This window comes from Anomalospiza imberbis, chromosome Z, assembly GCF_031753505.1.
Source record: "Anomalospiza imberbis isolate Cuckoo-Finch-1a 21T00152 chromosome Z, ASM3175350v1, whole genome shotgun sequence".
In the NCBI taxonomy this organism is placed as follows: domain Eukaryota; kingdom Metazoa; phylum Chordata; class Aves; order Passeriformes; family Viduidae; genus Anomalospiza; species Anomalospiza imberbis.
Window position 1 is genome coordinate 68,323,630 of NC_089721.1, and position 19,062 is coordinate 68,342,691.

Sequence of the window (19,062 nt, forward strand, 5' to 3'; positions counted from 1 at the left end):
CTGTATACATAGTTTAACATGCTTTCAGGTGCACTTGAGGGTGTGATGAAACAAATGGAAGCATAAGAACTGCTAATACTTTTTGGTCTCTTCAGTGGCATTACATTTATAATGTAACATTGCTTGAGCACATTCAGAATAAAACTACTTCATTGAGTAGATAATGAAATGTAAGTAATGTAAGTTTTCTGGACTTTTAGAAATTACCATATTTTTCATGTATGTGAAACAGAAACTTGGGTGTGACAGACTGTTCTTTGTCACACCCATTGCGCTCTCAGCAGCACTTTCATGTCTTTGAGAATATGTTTGATTTTTCTGTAATGACATCTCTAGAAGATGTCATAATAATAGTGTACAGCATATTCAAGGGAATACTTAACTATGTAAACATAAAAGGTGGTAGATGCCATTTTCCAAAGGTAGCCATGGGCCTATTTTTATTGCAGTATTACAAAAGGATATATTTACCAGCAGTGAGGGATGCCTCTCACTTTTCTTCTCTTGCTGTAGCTACTGTTGCAGTTTTTTAGCTATCTTCTCATAGGGTTTTCTGAACAAAATCTTGCATTTCTGATCAGGATGTTGGTTTCATAATATTGGTGTGTAGTACTAAGCTGTCTCTTTTATGTCTTGGGGAGTTGACTAGGTCTTTTTCAAGGTGTTTTGCCTTATTCAGCAGACACAGCTCTTGATTGTGGAATAGGTGCTGGCTCTTTTTAAGTGAGACCCTGAACTCTCTGCTGATACATGCCAACACTGGAGAGTGTAGTTCTGGTCCTGGCAGATCCCAACAGGACCTCAAGGACAGTGTACCTTGAGGTCTGTATGCATGCCTGTACACTGACCAAGTATGTCAAGCTCCTTTCTTGCTAGGAGATAAGTAACTGAGTTTAGAAGCAAGAGAGAAAATAATGACAGAAGCCAAATGTGTGATCATAGGCAGTACTTAGTGAGATTGTGCTGATGCCCAGAACAGCCTGTAATTCATTGACAGTCTCCCAGGAAAACTCTTAAGACAGAAACAGTCTTCATCACTAGCTGTCGCTGCAGCCCGCTGTTCTATAACTGTTGGCATGACAACCATATTTCCTTTAAAAAAAAATCTGGAAGGAGGAGTTTACTTCCTGATCTACAAAGCATTTCTATTCTGGAAGTATTACATGCTCTAGCAGATTCTGTCCCTGCACCACTTATAACAGAACTGCAAAATGCTTTGCTGGTTCCCATGGCATATTACTTTTGAGAGGGGTCATCTACTAAGAATTTGATTGCCTGAGACAGGGTTCAAGAAACAGGATTTATTTGAGTAGGTAAAAGACCCTAAGACTGTTTCATCTGGTTTCAGCTTCTCATGCAATTTAATTGCTGGCTAGGTGACATAAATAAAGTCGTAGTCTCTAGTTGTCCTTGTTAATTTGAAACAGCTTTATATGTTGGCCAGGGAAACATACCTGAGTAGAAAATTAACAGCGTCTCATTTATGTCAGGCAGACAAGTAAAAGTCATGCTTGTTTTGCTGATCTAAAAATTGTAAGAGAAATTCATTCATTTGGTTTGTAATTAGTCAATCTTACTTAAAGAAAATCAGTGCTGGCTTTCACTCATACAGAATATCTAGCGAGTACTGTTTAACATAGTCAAGACATAAATTTTGTTTATGTTTACTAATGTTATGTGGTATAATAAATCAAACTACCTAGCAGGAAAAATTTTGGGCATGTTTTTAACTGTTTCCTTATCAACTGGAACTTTAACTTTTTAATTTTACACACTCTCTAATAATCTGTTAACAGGTTTGATAGCAAAGATAGTAAATTTAGGTTGATTTGTTGGTACAAGTAGGTATAAATTAATAAAAGTTTTCAAGTAGGTTTGTGTTTTCTTAGAGAGCTTCACTTCTATATATATAATTTCAGAATCAATACTAGGAAGTTATTTTAAGACATATTTTTGTAAACTAGGGTGGTGAAATTTGATTTTACAGAAGTGTTTACTGGTGGTTAGGGTCAGAGGCAGGCACCAACTTAAGGGATAGTATAATTTACTATCATTCAAAACTGCAAAGAATCACAGAACGATAAACTAAGCAATGCACCTAATCATTACTACAAAAAAATGGCTATTGTGATTAAGAAACGTTACAGTTACCCTACTTCACCCTTCATCCCGATCTGTATATCAACCCAGAGAAAATGTCACCGTGAAGGACTGGAGAACCATGCCCAGTAGCTGGGAAATCCTGCAGTGCATCCAGCTTTGCAGGCAACGAGGCTTCTGACTTCTCTACTTGTGAGAGTAGCCCAGCTTGTATAATAAGCAAAATAACCATTATTTCTAATACAGAAACGTCAGGTTTTATCCTCCTATTGGGTTTCTCCCAAAGCCTGGCCAGGACTTGAGGAGGAGCCAAGGGAGTTGTCTTTGATCTTCTGCCCACAAACAAGGCCAGATGTGGCCTTGTCCTGTTTCTAAACACAAAAAGGTAAATACGTGTTTCACCAATGAGTAGGTACATATATCTTTATTGCTAGTAATGCTTCACTGGTTAATGGATACATACAACTTTTTGTTGGGGTGGTCATCTAGAGGTCAGCTTTAGCACAGGTCCAGTTGTTTAGGCCTTAGTACATTAAGTACTGAAATACCTCTGCGTAGAATTAGCATTGCAGCCTGTGGTTGTTTTAGTGTGTATTGGAAGCTGAAATTCATAGAAGAAGGGGGAAAAAAAAGAGGTTTTACCCACTGGATAGTTTATCTGCATAGTTCATATATGTAATACCCCTGCACCCCTGTTTTTCTCTCTTCATTTCTACTCTATAACTTTTCTGGTTGCAATTGCAAAGTTTCCTGAGTTGCTGCTAAACCTGTTTCACAGTCAAGTAAGTGAGTATTTGCACAGGACATTTGAAGAAAATTGCATTTTGATCTAAACCCTGCTCTGTAGTATTGAATTGCAGATGCAATTGAATTTCTTAAGCTGTACGGGAAAACAAGTCACATGTAAAAGACTGTTACTGAAAGATTAAAAAATCCACCATCCTAAGGTGTTGTCTATGACCAGTGACCATCAGAATGCTCCAGGTACTATTTTCTAATATTCAGTGTGAGGCTGATAAGTTTTATGCATGTGGAAGCTGCTTTTTGAAAGGTTAGAGAATTGGACATGACTTCAAGGCCCCATTGAATGGTTTTTGTATTTGGTATACTTATTATCTACCTTTCATGTCCTTTTCATTAAATTCAATTCAGAATCTACTTAAGGGAAAAAAAGTGTACTTTCACATTGCAGTGAAATAAAAACTAGTGAAGCAGAAAGGGTATTTTCTTGGTTTTTCATGGATGAGAGGGAATTTAAATGCATCTACCTGATAGCTTCGGTTCGCTATTTTGGCAGGATGGCTTTGTTAGTTTCTAAGGGAAAGAGCATGATCACACTGGGTGACTTTCTCAGAAATACTTTTGTCTTTTCTCAGAATGTGGAATCAGGGTCAAGAGTAATAATTTTGGAAACTAAAAAAGTACTCTGAAATGCATCTTAAATACTTCAGAGATATTCTCCATAAAGAAATTTTTATTGTTTGATTTTTTTTTTTTTTTTTTTTTTTTGGTGAGAAAGACTTCAAGTCAGGAAATCTGAACAGCTATTTACAAGGAGTACCTACCAGTAAAACAGTGCTGTATTTTCATAAGATTCTTTTTATTTCAGTCTGTGATTTTGACTATACAATGTTACATGTAAAGTAACATAACACATATTAATGTGCCTTCAAGTGGAATTGTACACCTATTCTCCTCTAGAAAACCATAAGTAGTAATGCCAAATAAGTACTTATTTTTAAAAAATGTGGGGAGTACTGTTAGCATTAGAATAAAATAAACTTAATTTTCTTTGAAATAGCTGTATCCTCTCACATACCAAGTTTATATAGCCTGGAAGTTGTGAGTTTAAAAATCTGGGTTTCATGTTTTGTTATATTATTACTGTTCCAAGTGCGACATTTTTCATAAGAAGAATTAGTCCCTGTGGTTAAGATGCCAGAAGTACTCCTTACGTGAAAGGTCAAAATTCCGATCAGCTGCCTGAAGGAGACTGAGGGGAGACCTCATTGCAGTTACAACTTCCTCGTGAGGGGAGGAGGAGGGGCAGGCACTAATCTCTTCTCTGTGGTGACCAGTGACAGAGAATGGCCTGAAGTTGTGTCAGGAGTGGTTTAGATTGGGTATTAGGAAAAGGTTCTTCACACCAAAGGTATTTGCATACTGGAAGAGGCTCCCCAGGAAAGTGGTTACCAAGCCTGACAGAGTTCAAGCAGCATTTGTACAAAGCTCTCAGGCGCGTGCTGTGATTCTTTTAGTGCTCCTGTGCAGGGCCAGGAGTTGAACTCTTCCAACTCGGGATATTCTGTGACTCTAAAACTAAAACAAAAACAACTGTTAAGTAATTCACAAAACCCAGGTGAACAGAAGTCTGCACTGAAAGTCTAAAGCATTGTTGTTGCTAGGGGCATATGACAATGGGACAAGAAGTAGCAAACACTTTAATATTTGAGTCCACTGTATTGTTATGTTCTCGGACATGACTTGAAAGTAACAATGATAGGTGATATGGTAGCTAACCTTCTGTCACCTATCCGTTTTTTAATAAAAACATTACAAAGATTTGCATTTGCAACATGGGTAAGTTACCCATACCTTTCAAAGTGTATATTGTGGCCAAAGTATATATTCACTCTGTAAAAAGGGAGCCTTTTCATATTTTGCCTTGTCATCAGAGGCAAATTGTAAGACCTTTATTGTTAAAGGCCATCTTCTGAAGGTAGAACTGAACAGGTGATGGAAGGCTTTATGCTGATGTTTTTTATGCAGTATGCATACAGGCAAAATAATGCTTCTGATGGACTAGTTTATGTATGCAGAGCTCTGCTTCTTCTATAGAAACTACTTCTGTAGCAACTTAAATGATAGCAATTTGCCTTTTCTTGTAAGTAAACAAGTATGGAAATACTAATGTAACAGATATGGAAGAACACAGAGATTTCAGCCAAAAGTTCTCAAAAACTATTCAGCCAGTGCTTTGGCATGTCATGACTGGCAATTGGCTTCCTGAGTCATCCTGAATTACCCTGCTTGATGAGTACAGTAGTGCACTTACTTATTCTAGCAGTAAAATTTTAGCCTTAAAAAAAAATCCTACAAAAACTTGTGAATAACCACAACCATGTAATTTTGTCCCATACTCTGAAATTGGCATGTTTAGCAAGTTAAAGATCATGGTTCCATGGCTATTCATTATGTATTCTTTTCAGAGGCATCTGACATTCAAATGCAGAACCAAGGACTTTTGTTGCTTACAGCCTTTCTTTAGTTTTTTGTATATGCACGTATACAATACAATACAATACATTATTTTGTTGAGAAACTTCATGTGCTCTTAAGTCATTGACTTTTTCAAGAATTCTTTGTATTGTTTGTAGGTAATAGTTTGTGCTCATCAGACTGTGATTTGCAATGCAGCTTATTCCAGAAGAACAAAAAAGCCTTCTAGACAGATACTGGTCATGTTAGATTTTTTACTTCTAGGTTGTAATATGCATATTAAAGGGTCAGGCTCTACTGTGAGTCCTGCAATGGTCATATAACTGCACCTTCAGAAGCATCCTGAAGACATGGAACTCATTGCATCAGTGCTTAAAGGTAGCATCACAACATACTCTTTTGGTATGAAATACGTAAAAGATAAATATAATTTCGTTTTTTCACCAAGTTTTCCAAAGTTTGACTTAGTTTCATTCCATACAATCTTCCTCCAAATTCTAAGTTAGTAAAAAATTATACTGGAATTGTCACAAAGGGGTACCTCCTAGTATTTCTTATTTAAATAGAGTCTATTTCTAGAAGCAAGTATTTTCCTCTTTTGGCATAGGAAGTGAGTATTCTAACCTCTTGCAATATGTTTTTATCATATCATGCTCTCTTAACACTCTGTGCTTCCTATTCTTAATTGCCTCAGAGTACTTAGATTAATAATATGATAGATGTTTAAACCAAATTTCCCATGTTACTCCAAAAATCCTTAAGATGTTTTCTGTGAATAAGTAGATACAAGTGATCTGTGAACATCCACTGAAAAATAATTAAGCTATAATGGCTTCTGAAAGCTGTTACTTTTTTTTCCTCACATGTTATTTTTTTGCAAGATATTTTTTCTGTTTTGTTTTGAGTTTATTTTCTCAATTTTGCTCCCATTTAGTTATGTTCCACATTTTAAACTTGGAATAAAAGATTACTGCTTGAGAATATGTGAATATACTTAAAGAGAGAAGAAGAACATATGAAAAAACAGATTTGATTGTATGACTGTTGGCAGTAGCTGAGTTTACCTCAACATGTAAAAATGCCAGTTTAAACTTTGTACTATAGGCTTCTCTTGTTACATTATTAAGAACCATAGGTTTCAGGGCACAAAAAATTGATGCTTATCTTTAAATTAGAAGCCTTGTGTTAGTCTATTAGTCTGTTAATCAAAGAGAGAGAGAAGTTCTGCTGTTTTTCTGAGCAGTTTAGAAGGCACCACTGAATATCTGTTTATGTGAGAGATAAATAGTTCACTTACTCTAACACTACTGATTTATATCAAAATTAGTAATTTCATGCTGGAAGTCTGCTTTGTGTTTTATTATCCCTTTGTGTTATAGTCCTCACCTTTGTTGTTTCCATAATGGAAGGCATCCTGTTCTTCATAGGAAACACTCTACTAAGATGTGATATCCTGCTGTTGAGTATGTTGCAGAACAGGAGTTTGTAATGGCTTCTTACCTTTTTCCAGTGCTTAGAATTGTCAATTTTATCTTTACCATAGAGCAAATGCCTGTTGTTGCAAATATTTGCGACGTTCAGTGGAAGCAAATGTCCTGGAAAGAGTCAAGACTGCAGTTTCTTTGCAAAGAGCTGGTCTGATGAGGGTATAAACCTTGTCTTTATACCAGGTATTTTTCTGATATAATTAGTAGGGTCCTAAAAGATAAAGGAGACAAATTTTTTTGAATGAAGAAGGGCTAAGCACCTGGAAATTTTTTTCAAAAAAAATTTTTAAAAATCCATTAATTCCCATTCTTAAATTGAATTTTTAAAATCTTTTTCATAAGGAATTAAAATCAATCAGAAGAAATCTATCTTTAGTTGTTACATTATGAGCTGCAAAACATCATCCACACTGCTAGTCTACCAGTAGGTGACAAAGTAAAGATTTCCTACTTTTTCCACAACAGAAGAATGTCTTGTTTATAAAAAGGTAAATGCCAAGGGAAAAAAAGACAAATTAACATTGCTTAGAATTACCCAGAAACCTGCAACAGTAGCAGTATTTTGCAAAGTGTAAGATAAAACACAGCTGTAAATACTTGCCTCAGAACATGGAAAATAAGCCATCCTGAATAACTACTTACTTATTAGTAGTCAGATATAAGTGTGTTTCTGATATGTTTTGTATGCATGATCTCCCTTGTAAAACAAACATCTTAACCTTAGTGGGAGATGATAAATCCTTGGAATGCTGAATTCCTCTTTGTTCTTGGTTTTGGATGTGCTTATTATTGATGAATATTTCCATAACTTCGTTGCAGCATGTTTCCTCCTCTTCTGTGATATTTGTCTGTGAGCCTGAATGGTATGTAGGTGTTAACAGAAATACTACTAAATTACACTAAGTTCTAAAGTAATTCATGAACTATTTTAGCAAATCATTAAAAATTAAATTTAAAAATTACCTTAGAAAAACAACAGGGCAGTAAATCCCTTCAGTAAAAGATTTATTATAGACCAAAGAAGGAGGGAAGTTCTGGAAGCAAAACCCTCAGTACAAGCTAAGCTATTACAACCTTGATATTATTTTCCTTCTAAACTTCGGAGATGCCAGGGAAATAAGGAACATGTGTTCTCGGAGAGAAGCATGTTTAGTGCTGACTAAATTCCAAGCTTATTATTTTAAAGGAATTTAGGAAAAAAATGAGATAATTAATAACCCCTCCCCACCCCCTGGCACCCACCTTCTTCTCAGAAAATGTGATTTTCTCATGCAATTAACTTTCCTTGCCCCTTGTGTAGTGAAGCTTATCTACTTGTTCAAGAAAAAGCATAATAGTAGTACCAATTATCTCACAATGCCTTTGTCAGTATAGAGTCCTCTCCACTCCTGTAGTAGGCTTTCCCAAATCAGAATAATTTTTATCAATCTTTGATAAAAATTTTAAAAGGAGGAAACCTTCCCTATTTTCACTTCCTCACTGATTAACACCAGTCACTAAATGCTCCAGAATCTTGTCTATGCAACAAGCATCTGTATCTCTGACATAGTGAACAAGATAAAGGGGAAAAATGAGGCATCTCTATCATGGCTTAGATTTTACTTCAAGATGGATTGCTTGTGAATCTGAAGCTGGGAAACATGCCTGCAGTATTTTCATTAAAGTCTTCCAGTGTCTTTCTTAAGTTAGCTATATCTCATTCAGTCTCTCAATTTTACTTCCAATCGTACTTCCAAAGATACCTGTAACTATTTCCAGTAGCAGTTTGTTAATGATATTTAGTCTTTGAGTTATCAATATGCGCTAAGGTTCTGAACTATATGAAGGCAATCTGAACTACTCAGGATACCTTGTATTTGAGAAATGCTATTATAAGATCCCTTTTGGAATATGTTTGTTTATTGTCTGGAAATTTTCCTATGTAATACTTCACAAGTCCATTATAAATTGTCCTCCAGTCACGAAGGAGAGTTTTTTCCCCTGTGTTCAGAAACAGGCTATTACCGTAAGTGACAAGAATTCTTCAGCAGGTTATCTAGCTTTCTAAAATGAAGGGAAGAAGGTTTGAGAAGCACAAACAAAAAACCCCACCACAGCAAAGCAGTTCAGTGATAAAGAGTAAGAGGGTGATATCAATAGGTTCTGGCATAGAATTATTTTAGATTCTTCTCTCATCTTCCTGTTGCTCCTACGTGAGGTTGACTTGGTCAAGAGGTTTTTAAAATTAAGTCTTCTTAGCAAGATATTTTGAAAACTGTAGAAGACAATTACAGACCTGTAGATCTTCTCAGAGTGTGGCTAAGTAAATGTACACCACAGAATAGTGATGACTTTTGGGTAGTTTCAGGGTCTTGACATAGTGAGTATGTATTTTCTCAGTGCTCTGATTGGTTGAGCAAAGTATGTATCAAAGCATGATACGGTTGCTCCTTTCTATAACTCAGTTCCATCCCTCTAGTGGAGCACGTCCATGGTGCTCACTGAGCAGACAAGCAGTGGGGTCCTGGTATCATGAGTAGTTAATTGTGCTCTTCAATTTCTCTGTCCCCAAAGTTTTTGAAAATCTCATTGGTGCAAAATCAGCTCAAGGAGTTCCATTTAAAATCACTGTTTGCCTTTTGCAAGAGGGACAAATTAGACTAATTACAGATTTTTTTTTTCTTTTAGCAAGATTTCACTTTTGAACAGAAGAAAAGGTTACGTGCTTGTCAGTGGGTTTTGTCATAACTTAGAGTTTATCAATGCTAGCTCTGCATGATGCTTTACTTAATAATTATCATATTAAAGATAAAGCTTCAGCATTACGATATCTTACATCAAGATTAAATATTAGAATATTTGACCTGAAAAAAATTTCTCAGACACAAAAGAAAACACTTGCTAAAAGCTTTGATCCTATTAATATTTTAAGTCATTACCTTTTTTTTTTTAATGCTACACTTTGTTGCTTTGGTTGAGGCCATTTCTCTTTAAAGATAACTCATATTTTTGTGTGGTTATGTCAGGGCATTTTGGCATCAGTCTTTGAATCAAAATTTAGGAAAAACCTATAATTTACATTATTGTTCTCCTTAATGTCTAATTAAATATAGGCAGCTAGAGTGCCAGTGGAAATAATTGGGCAACTATTAATAATTTTCAAATGCAAAACAGAAAACAGTCTATCTTCTCCTACTCCTTAAAAAGATGCTTGTTTCAGTGATGTGATGACACAGACCCTTGCTTCATGAACATATGGCTGAAGAACTCATTTACCATATTTGGTGTAATTTTAGCCTAAGAAGACTATTACAAGTTGATATGTTTTTGCAATAATTGCATTTTAACTTGATGAAAGCAAGTTAAAACTGCATGTAATCATGAATTCTTTGCCTTTGACAGATTCTGGTCTATATTCTGTTTTAGTTTAGTCTCAGAAAAACTAGACTGGTGAATCTGTTGTGCAGTAATACCCAACAAGGAGAGGAAATTGAATTAAAATAACTCTTTATCAACCTTTATAATTATTTTCAGGTATTTATTGATTGTACTGTTGATAGAATATCTTAAGCCCTTTCATATAATTGTCAAATGTTAAAGGCATTTTTCCTTACAGTCTTTATCTCATATACTGATGTCTGTGGTGTTGTATAGCAAGATACAGTTATGATGTTAAAAAACTTGCTCTACAGGGCCAAGAAACAATTCTACTGTGAAAATTAGAAGCAGTCCCAGATGTCAGGAATGATAATGGTAAAAAAATAAGCAAGAGAACTGGATTTTGAAGAGATCTATTTAAGAATGTGAACTGCAATGTGAAGAGTTGAAGTCTTCATTGGTTGCCAGATTTAATTGGAGAACAAATGTAAAATAAAAAATGGTAGGATTTCAAACAGAACAAGACAGAAACAAACAAACAAACAAAAAACAAACCAAACAACAACAAAAAAAAAGAACAGGACAAATTCTCTTGGAATATCAATACAATATTGCAAGAAAGATCATGTTGAAGAGAGAAATTGGTAAGGCTAAGTAGATGTCATTTTAGGGTTTTTGATGTTTATTGTCAGCTGTCCATAAGGTTCTTTTCTTCCTTTCTTCTCTTCTAATGTGGTAAATGTGAACTTCATTTTGCTAAGCAGTCATCTGCTGTTCATTACTGCACTACTGACATAATTTTTGGTTTTAAGTACTTAACAGGCCTTAACCATAGTGCCTTTTGGCCAGTAGTTAGTAAAATGCCCTGTTATTTGTTGTTCCCAAAAAAGCTCATTCTTTTGGAGATTTTTTATGATTCGGTTAGTATTTATGATCAGGGAGTTGGTAAGGTGGTGTGGTTTTTCTGTTCACCTATGTTTATGTGCTTTCTCTTGAAATACTGCATTTAATTACCATGCTAGGGTATTTCTTCACATGATAGTGTTAGAATAGCTCTCTTTCAACTTTGTAAGTTGGAGAGACACAGGGCATTGATATTAAGGGATGTGGCAAGTTCTCTGAATGTTCATCTTGTTAAGATAAAATTGAAGAGGGACACAGGAAGAGTTTGCATGTCCTGTGCTTGTGTCCCATTTCATCTGAAGAGCTTCAAGCAGACTTACTATATGGCTCTCTGCCACTTCTGCTCTGTTTGTCCAGTTTTTAGACTGTAAGTATAGCTTTCAGTATGTCTCAATTTTCTAGTTACCTAGTCATTTCCAGTCAAAGAAAAATAATTATTTACTGCAGTGTTTTACCATCTAAATGAGACAGGCCTTAGACACCAAAGCTGATTTTATGATGAGCACCTCCATTGATTCAGTCTGTGACCACACTTGAGTTACCTGATTCCTGTAAAATTATTTTAAAACATACTAGTTGTGTAAGACCTACACAATTATTGACTTGCAGAACACAGTCGTGAAACAAAATCGAGGTGTTAGTACTAAATCCTTATTTGCATCTGTAATTCTGAATTGAAAAGGTGTTGAGTCACAGTGCTGTGTCATAACTGACCGAAGAATACATGTGTAATATCCTGTCCTTCAAATGGAGAAAAGAAATAGTTTGCATTTTATCCTTATTTTGTTTCTGTTTGGAGCTCATGTATCAATGCTGTAATGATGTTCCCTAAAAATACTTCCACCTCAAAACAACTCTTGTGTAGGAAAGGTGAAAATATAATTGCAAGCAGCAATAGGGAGACAGAGTGTCTCAGAAGAAACTTCTGCTTGCCTCCTGAAAAATATATATCTGTTCTTGGGAGGTGGAAGCTTCTTTTAAGAGGAAGACAGTTTGATTTCTTTAATCCATAATAAGTGTGTTCTTGCCTCTTTAGAAATGAAATTGGTTTGTGTACGTGGACTAGGTTACAGCAATGAGTCAGAAAAGCAGCAACATTTTGTCAGTACACCACTTAACACAGGGTCCTCATATTTCACTGGCTTATTTGCCTTTCATGAGATGCCTGACAACTTACAAAATTTGACATAAAATTTTTACAGCTGTCTTTGAAAAAAATAAGGTATACAGACTTCTTTTGGTACTGTTTTGTCCAGTTTCCTTGATGGAAGGAAAGTGTTAAATGTTTATTAGTGTACCATTTTCCATTACTCCCTTGCTGTTCACCTCACTAATTCAGAGGCATTTGAACATGGGAGATGTCTGTTGTTATTTTGCACTCTCACACAGTCCATCATCTGTTAGGAACTGGAGATTTGTGCCTGAGATTTGTATCATAATCATACTGGTAAAGGTTTGCATGGGCATTCTCTTCAGTGTGGCACTTAGGGCCTGGAATAGTAAGCTTTTCTAACAAAGTGCTCAGTCAGATGAATTAGCTTTATAAATATGTTGCTGCTAATACCCACATCCTTGGATCTTATATGTAGAAATATGCGCAGAGCATTAACCTATCTGCTGATAATTGATTCATATGATACAGTTTTAAGCCATCTTTTGAGACAGCATATAGGTTTAGTTTCAAATATCATTGTTTATGTACAAAATACAAATTTGTCTCTTGAGAACAAATGTTAAGAGTTGTAACATTTTTGAGTTAACATTTTTGTACTGCTTGTATTGTCAGAATGATTTTCAAATGGGGTCACTGTGGTCTTAAAGCTGTCTGAGTTTACATTGATGCATAGAAATTTTGAAAACTTTAAATATAGTAATTGATTGATATATTACTGGTTAAATAGAAAGTTTAACGTTTGATAGTAGCTTTGTAATTTGTTAAGAGTTCCTTTGCTACCTTCTAGTTACTAATTTTAAGACTTTATGTTAGTTAACTTGGGTTTTATTTTATCATTTGTCTTTACTGTGTTGCTATATGTAATATTAAAAAAATCCCAACTTTTCACTTCTGTCTTTTCTTTTTGTTAATATTTATTTCCCAAAATACTGCCTACTCTAAGCAAAAATTTTATGCAGAGTTCTAAAGTCGGATGGTTTAAACTCTGTGATGATAGGACCACTGTGATTTCTTTTTGGTGGTTGAAAATCTGTTAAGCAAGCAAAAATATAAATATGTTGTAGTTAAGTGAAGTTTTTTGAAGGGCAGAAAAATGTTTACAGAAAAAGTTAACAAAGTTAACAGAATGATGACTTGGTTTGGTTTTATCTTTTTTTAATTTCTTTTAAATCAGAATATCAGTTTCAGTAACCAAAACTTGATCTGTTCTCTGTGGAGCAGTAGGAATACATTTTCTGTAATGAAAGCATCTTTAAAATGCATGCAAGCAATTTCCATTTTAAAATCATACATGAAATTGTCCTCCTGTACTATTATTATTAAAATAATAACAAGAATCAGCTAAAAATCTAATTTGAATGCTTAGAATAATAAGGGGAGAAATATGATAAGTAGTTGTCAGTATTAAAATCAGCTGAAGGAGGAAGGCTTCAGGCCTTGTAGTAGGTAGAATGAAACAGCAGATTTCAGTATCCACAATCCTTTCAGTATTACATTTTCAGTAAAATAAAATTACTTGTATATGAAAACATAGCCTTTCCCCAGCTCTCTTTTTTTTTCCTGATCAGCTGATGAAGAGACTAGCAGCTCGCTGCTTTGCTGGCTTGTTAATTTTATCCCCACTAACTGTGATTTCCGATAGCAGGCCTGCTGATAGTGGTAAGGTAAATATCCTTTTTCATTGCCGTCTTGAAGATTCAGTAGAACTACATAACAGGCATGTGTAGGTGTGTAACACATCAAAAGTCGGTGTTCTCTGTATTTCAGTGTACAACTGAGTGCTCGAGGAGAGCAATGACATTAACTGTTGACAGCCTTGCATGCTGTATTTATTGTTAGCTTTTCTAGCTTCCAAGATATGCAGAAAAATTTCCTTTTCTTAATCTTCATTAGCCTCAGTGGTTTATAGCGCGTGTCCTGCTTTAGCCAAATGAATATTAATGAATTTGTATGCAGATTTTTTTCCCCTTCTTCTTTCTTCCTAACTCATCAGATTTTGAGCCTCCTTCATAGTGAATGTCTGAATGCTGTGGAAGCATGATGTAAATTGTCTTTTGATTATTAAGGCCTAGTTTCAGGCTGTCTCACAGGATTCTGCTTTTGTGTTTGTCTGTGGATTTGCACGTCAGAGGATGCATAGGAAACAGATTTCAAAATCCCACTGTGCTTTTAAACATTCCAGGTTATTTTGTGTTGTGCATCAGGTTTTGTTCACAAAACGTTTTTGAAGAGACATTGTACACAATTGAGAAAAATTATGTCTAGGCTGTAATCACTTTTTTATATTGATTGTTATGCTCACATGATCATAAATATTAGCCATGTTTGGTGCTGTGGAGAAATGAAGGTAATTGCCTTAGGATTAGAGCTCTTTCAGCTATGAGAAAGGATTGATTAGCATTTGCATGTACTCAAGGCACTATTGCGAAGCAAAAGTGACAAATATCAACTTCAGTTACGTTCTGAGAAAGCATTAATCAGAGAGCCTTAGTTTTAAGATTTTTTTCTTTTTTTTCTTTTTTCTTTTTTTTTTTTTTTTTAAAATTTCTGTTTTCTTATGACCTGGTATTTTTGTTTCTTTTGTTGGCTTTCTCAAATAATGAAAAGTTCAGCTTCTTGCTTTATGATGTGGATCTGACAGTGTGTGTGAACAGCTACCCTTTATTCCTAGTTCGGTTTTCTGTAGAAATTTTTTATCCCTCTGTGTAGAGCTGCTGGGTCTGGTTAAAAGCGTACATCCAGGTAATTGAAATAATTGAAATTAGGGTTAACTGTCTGTGACTGTGTGTATGGTTTAGCTTTTGGGATGGGTTTTTTGCATCCCATGTTAGGAATCCTGTTTACAACAAACTACTATACTGTCAGTGCTTCTGGCTACCTCATGGTTACTGTTCTAGATGAAAATTACACATTTTGAGATGATTTTAACACTTAAGTGATTTAAAAGGCTTGGAAGAGGAGTTGTTACTACACAAAGTATCTCTGTTTTGTGTGTATGCACAAAGAACTGTGTGTGATCTGGCTTTGAGAGCTGAGCACAATTTAGACTGTCCTGTTTGAAAACATGTGGTATCAAAGTCTGTTTTGCGTGGAACCGTGTAACCCAGAACTGACTCTGATGTGAAAAAATTAATGTTTTCTGTACACTTACTGAGACAGTACCCCAGTCCATTATGTGTGAAATGTGATTTGGTGGGGAATTCAAAGTTCAGATAAAACAGTGTGTTTCGATGATAGTGGGATCCTTAGGAAAAATTAATGTTTGGTGTCTCACTGATTGCTGGTAGGTCAGTTTCTTGTACTCTTGTTTATAAATAAACAGAAGATTTAGAGTTGAATTATCTGCATCATGTGGAATTGCAGAGGGTTTTTATTGTTGTTTTTTAAATATGGTTTATTTCCCTTTGCAATATCTCTTTTGTTTAAAAATCATACTTTTTGAATCCATGGTTGTCAGGCAATTGAAGACGGCAATTTGGAAGAAATGGAAGAGGAAGTCCGACTTAAGAAGCGAAAGAGACGAAGAAATGTGGATAAGGACTCTGGGAAGGAGGATGGAGAGAAAGCAAAGAAAAGAAGAGGCAGACCTCCTGCAGAGAAGTTGTCACCCAATCCACCCAAACTGACAAAACAAATGAATGCCATCATTGATACTGTGATAAACTACAAGGACAGGTGAGCTTGGAGACAGTGTATCTCTATTACATGTGCTCTCTCTGTCCCTGCTGATACCACTCTCTGCAGTTTATAACGGCTTCATTTTTTTCAGTCCTTAGAAAGACATGTTGACACTGCTTTTCTGAAGAGTAATTCCTCTTGGGGCCTGATCCTGAAAGTCTTGCGCTTTGTAGAGGTTTTTTTAACACTCGTCTGATAGAAAGTTGTTGAAACACAATTTTTTAAAAAGTAAGAAAAAAGTAAGCGTAGAGCTCCTGCTTAGGAATGAAGTCATTCTGCACAAGGTATGTACTTAAGAACATTCAGCTTGAGCAGGATTTTCCTTCAATTTAGTGAGCCTGTGTTGAAATTAATCTTTTCAAAGACATGGCTACAGATTTATTAATTCATGTTTACATGGGTCTCACAGTGAAAGACTGAAAGACTACCCAAAATGTGTAGGGCTCATATCATGAGCATTAGGGCTGCCAAAATAAAAAATACAGAAATACTGAAACATCAGATATGGGAGCCTGTTTGTCAATAAATACACATTTTCAGCATAAAAATACGCTAAATAGTTGGATTTCAGGGAAAAAATACTCTTTCTAATCTGAAATGTCATCTGAAGACTTCTGTTTTGCAGATTTTCGAGCTGCAAATCACCTGTGCTTCATGAGCAAGAAATTGAGAATCAGTTCATAATGTCTTTGAATCAGACTTGATTACAAAAGTTGTATTTAAATTGTTTGTATCTGCCAAAAATCTGTAAAACCTTCTTGTGTGCTTATCCCTTCTTTGCTGTACATTGAATTACTTAGATCATATACCACCTATTAAAACTAAGTTAATACTAAATGCATTGAGAGAAGGTCAAGAAGTTTGCATTAGGTGACCTGCACCTAGGTATAGCCATGTATTATTTGCCTGTAAACAACTTTCAGTCGCTGACTTTAAATGGCAACTTAACTCTGCTCTTTTTTGCAGCTACTGTTCTAGGTCTGCATCTGTTCTAGCTTAAGGGTAGTTTGGGTGGTACTTGGTTAAGCAGTGATCTGCTGTGATCACTGCTGTGATCTGTGAGTTTTTTTGGACATACTGTTAAAATGAACCATTCTGTGATCTATGGGCTCTTTCTAGAGTACATCAAAAAGTATTTTATTTTATTTTATTTTATTTTATTTTATTGTAACAGCATTCATAGCAACAAACATGATGAGCAAGAAGCTGACTACAATCTCAGTGTATTTAGCTTGCCGTGACTCTCAATTAACAGAATAGCTCAGAAGGGAAAAATGTTTAAGATTAGGTATTCCAGTCAGGACTGGAAGGAAACATCTCTGCATTTTAGATCCTTAGCCTTGAACCTTCTTTTGAAGCCAAGTATTTCTGATCAGGATATCTACTTCTCACTTCTAAAATAGCAAGTAAAGTTGCTTCCACTAGCCTTCAGTAGGGGATAGCTACTGATAGTGACTGATGGCTTCTGGGGAGGTTAAAGATTTTTATCTGATGTTTGTGCCTCAGGAAGCTCCTATCTGATTTAAGTCAAAAAAAGTTAACAGCTGAGCTATTGTGTAGTGACAAGGCATACTGTTTCCTCTCCCTGGAGCCCACATTTATGCAAGACAGATTTGCTTCCAATTGAAAAAGTGTATGGACCTCTGTTCTGTAAGGAATTAAAAATAAGTCTTACACTTAGCTCTTCAGTGCTGTAAGTTACAAACAGGAGTTCCAAGTTTCTGCATTCTGATTTTTTTTGTGAGAGAGCATCAACTCACCCAATACTATGAAAAAATAGAATTACAATCTTAGACAGCAGGGAACTTTAATGTCTTAAAATATTTGGGGTTAACTGGCTCTAGAGTTCAATTAGTATTTTCAGGATTTGCAGCTGTAGAATTAAGTGGGTTTTAAGTATTGGAGCCCTTCAGTTTTGTTGAAGGTTCAGTGTTTGTTCAGCTCTGGGCTTTTGTGAGTGTGAAGGCAATTGGGGCAAGTATAGAGGGACAGGTTAATTGGAAGAAAAGTAGGCCATGGGTTTCATCTGGGGAAAAAAATGGGTTTTCATGTATTTAGTATTTGAATACTTGAAATCATCTGTATCTTTAGCTTAAATCAGTGCTAAAAGGTGTTAATCTTTTCTTTATGATAAGTCCAGAGGGCTCATCTGGACTATGGAGAACCGATTGTGTTTGAAAATGTGGTCAGGTGATACCCATCCAAAATCTTACTGACTTAGGCCTGAGTTACTTTGTCAAAGCCAATTCTACAATATGTATTAAGTTTTGTGCCGTTTAAAGGGCAGCACGAAAAAAAGTGAAAAGAATACATTACTAAGATATTAAGTCTCTCCATGCTTTATCTCATGTTTTCCCTTGCTTTTGAGAAGAATTGCTTTTAAATGCAGAATCACATTTCTGTTCTTATTAAAGCCTTTAAAAAAATAAAGGTAAAATCCATGGTGCTGACAAAAATCTGAAATTCTAGTTGGCTGCTTTTCTGTGGTGACACTGTCTAATGTTGATGCAGGGAAGGATTCTACAAGTGCTTTTCTAACTGTCTAGAACTTGACTTTAGTTGTAAATGTCTGGGGATAAGTACCACCTTTGCTTCCCTTACTTAAAAAGCATCCAACAAAATTGTCAATGTCAAGGAAAGCTAAAGATATCAGTAATACAAACAATGAGCTGTGGTAAATAGTAATTGCACAGTCAAACTTAAATGTGAAGATTAAAATTAGTTTAAACAGACATATTAGCAATATTTTAGGTAAATTTTTGGTGTGGATAAATGGAGCATATGATTACCAAAAAAGGGAATGCAGAGGTCGTTATCCCAGTACTTGTAAACCTCAGATAAAGAACGCCATGCAAGAAAGTGGAAGTCAGCATTGAGGTATATTTGCTCTTCCTGCCATGTCCTCAATGCAATTTCAACCATTTAATTTAGATTTGTCTTTTTTATGCAGTACAGTTCAGCAATCCTCCAATTTCATTTTATTCCCATTGTGAATCCCAATGTGATGTTGATTTTAATGAAGCATTCATTTGGCAATAAGTTTAATAGTTATTAGAGAGTAATTTACAAGTAAAAGCTGATTTTCTTAGGATATTTCTAGAGAGCTAGAGACACACTGAATGAGAAAAAACTGCAATGAGATTT

At 35.4% G+C, this 19,062-nt stretch overlaps 1 protein-coding gene across 7 annotated transcripts in view; it reads left to right on the forward strand.

The window, feature by feature from the left end:
* Positions 1-19,062, forward strand: part of SMARCA2 (SWI/SNF related, matrix associated, actin dependent regulator of chromatin, subfamily a, member 2) — a 119,301-nt gene that overhangs the window by 82,379 nt on the left and 17,860 nt on the right. For 6 of the 7 annotated variants that reach the window (XM_068176833.1, XM_068176830.1, XM_068176835.1 and 3 more), the window contains one exon: positions 15,698-15,915. In XM_068176833.1, coding sequence (XP_068032934.1) covers positions 15,698-15,915 — 218 coding nt within the window. Of the gene's footprint in view, positions 1-13,796; positions 13,905-15,697; positions 15,916-19,062 lie in introns of those variants that run through there. The other variant, XM_068176836.1, reaches the window with a different exon arrangement.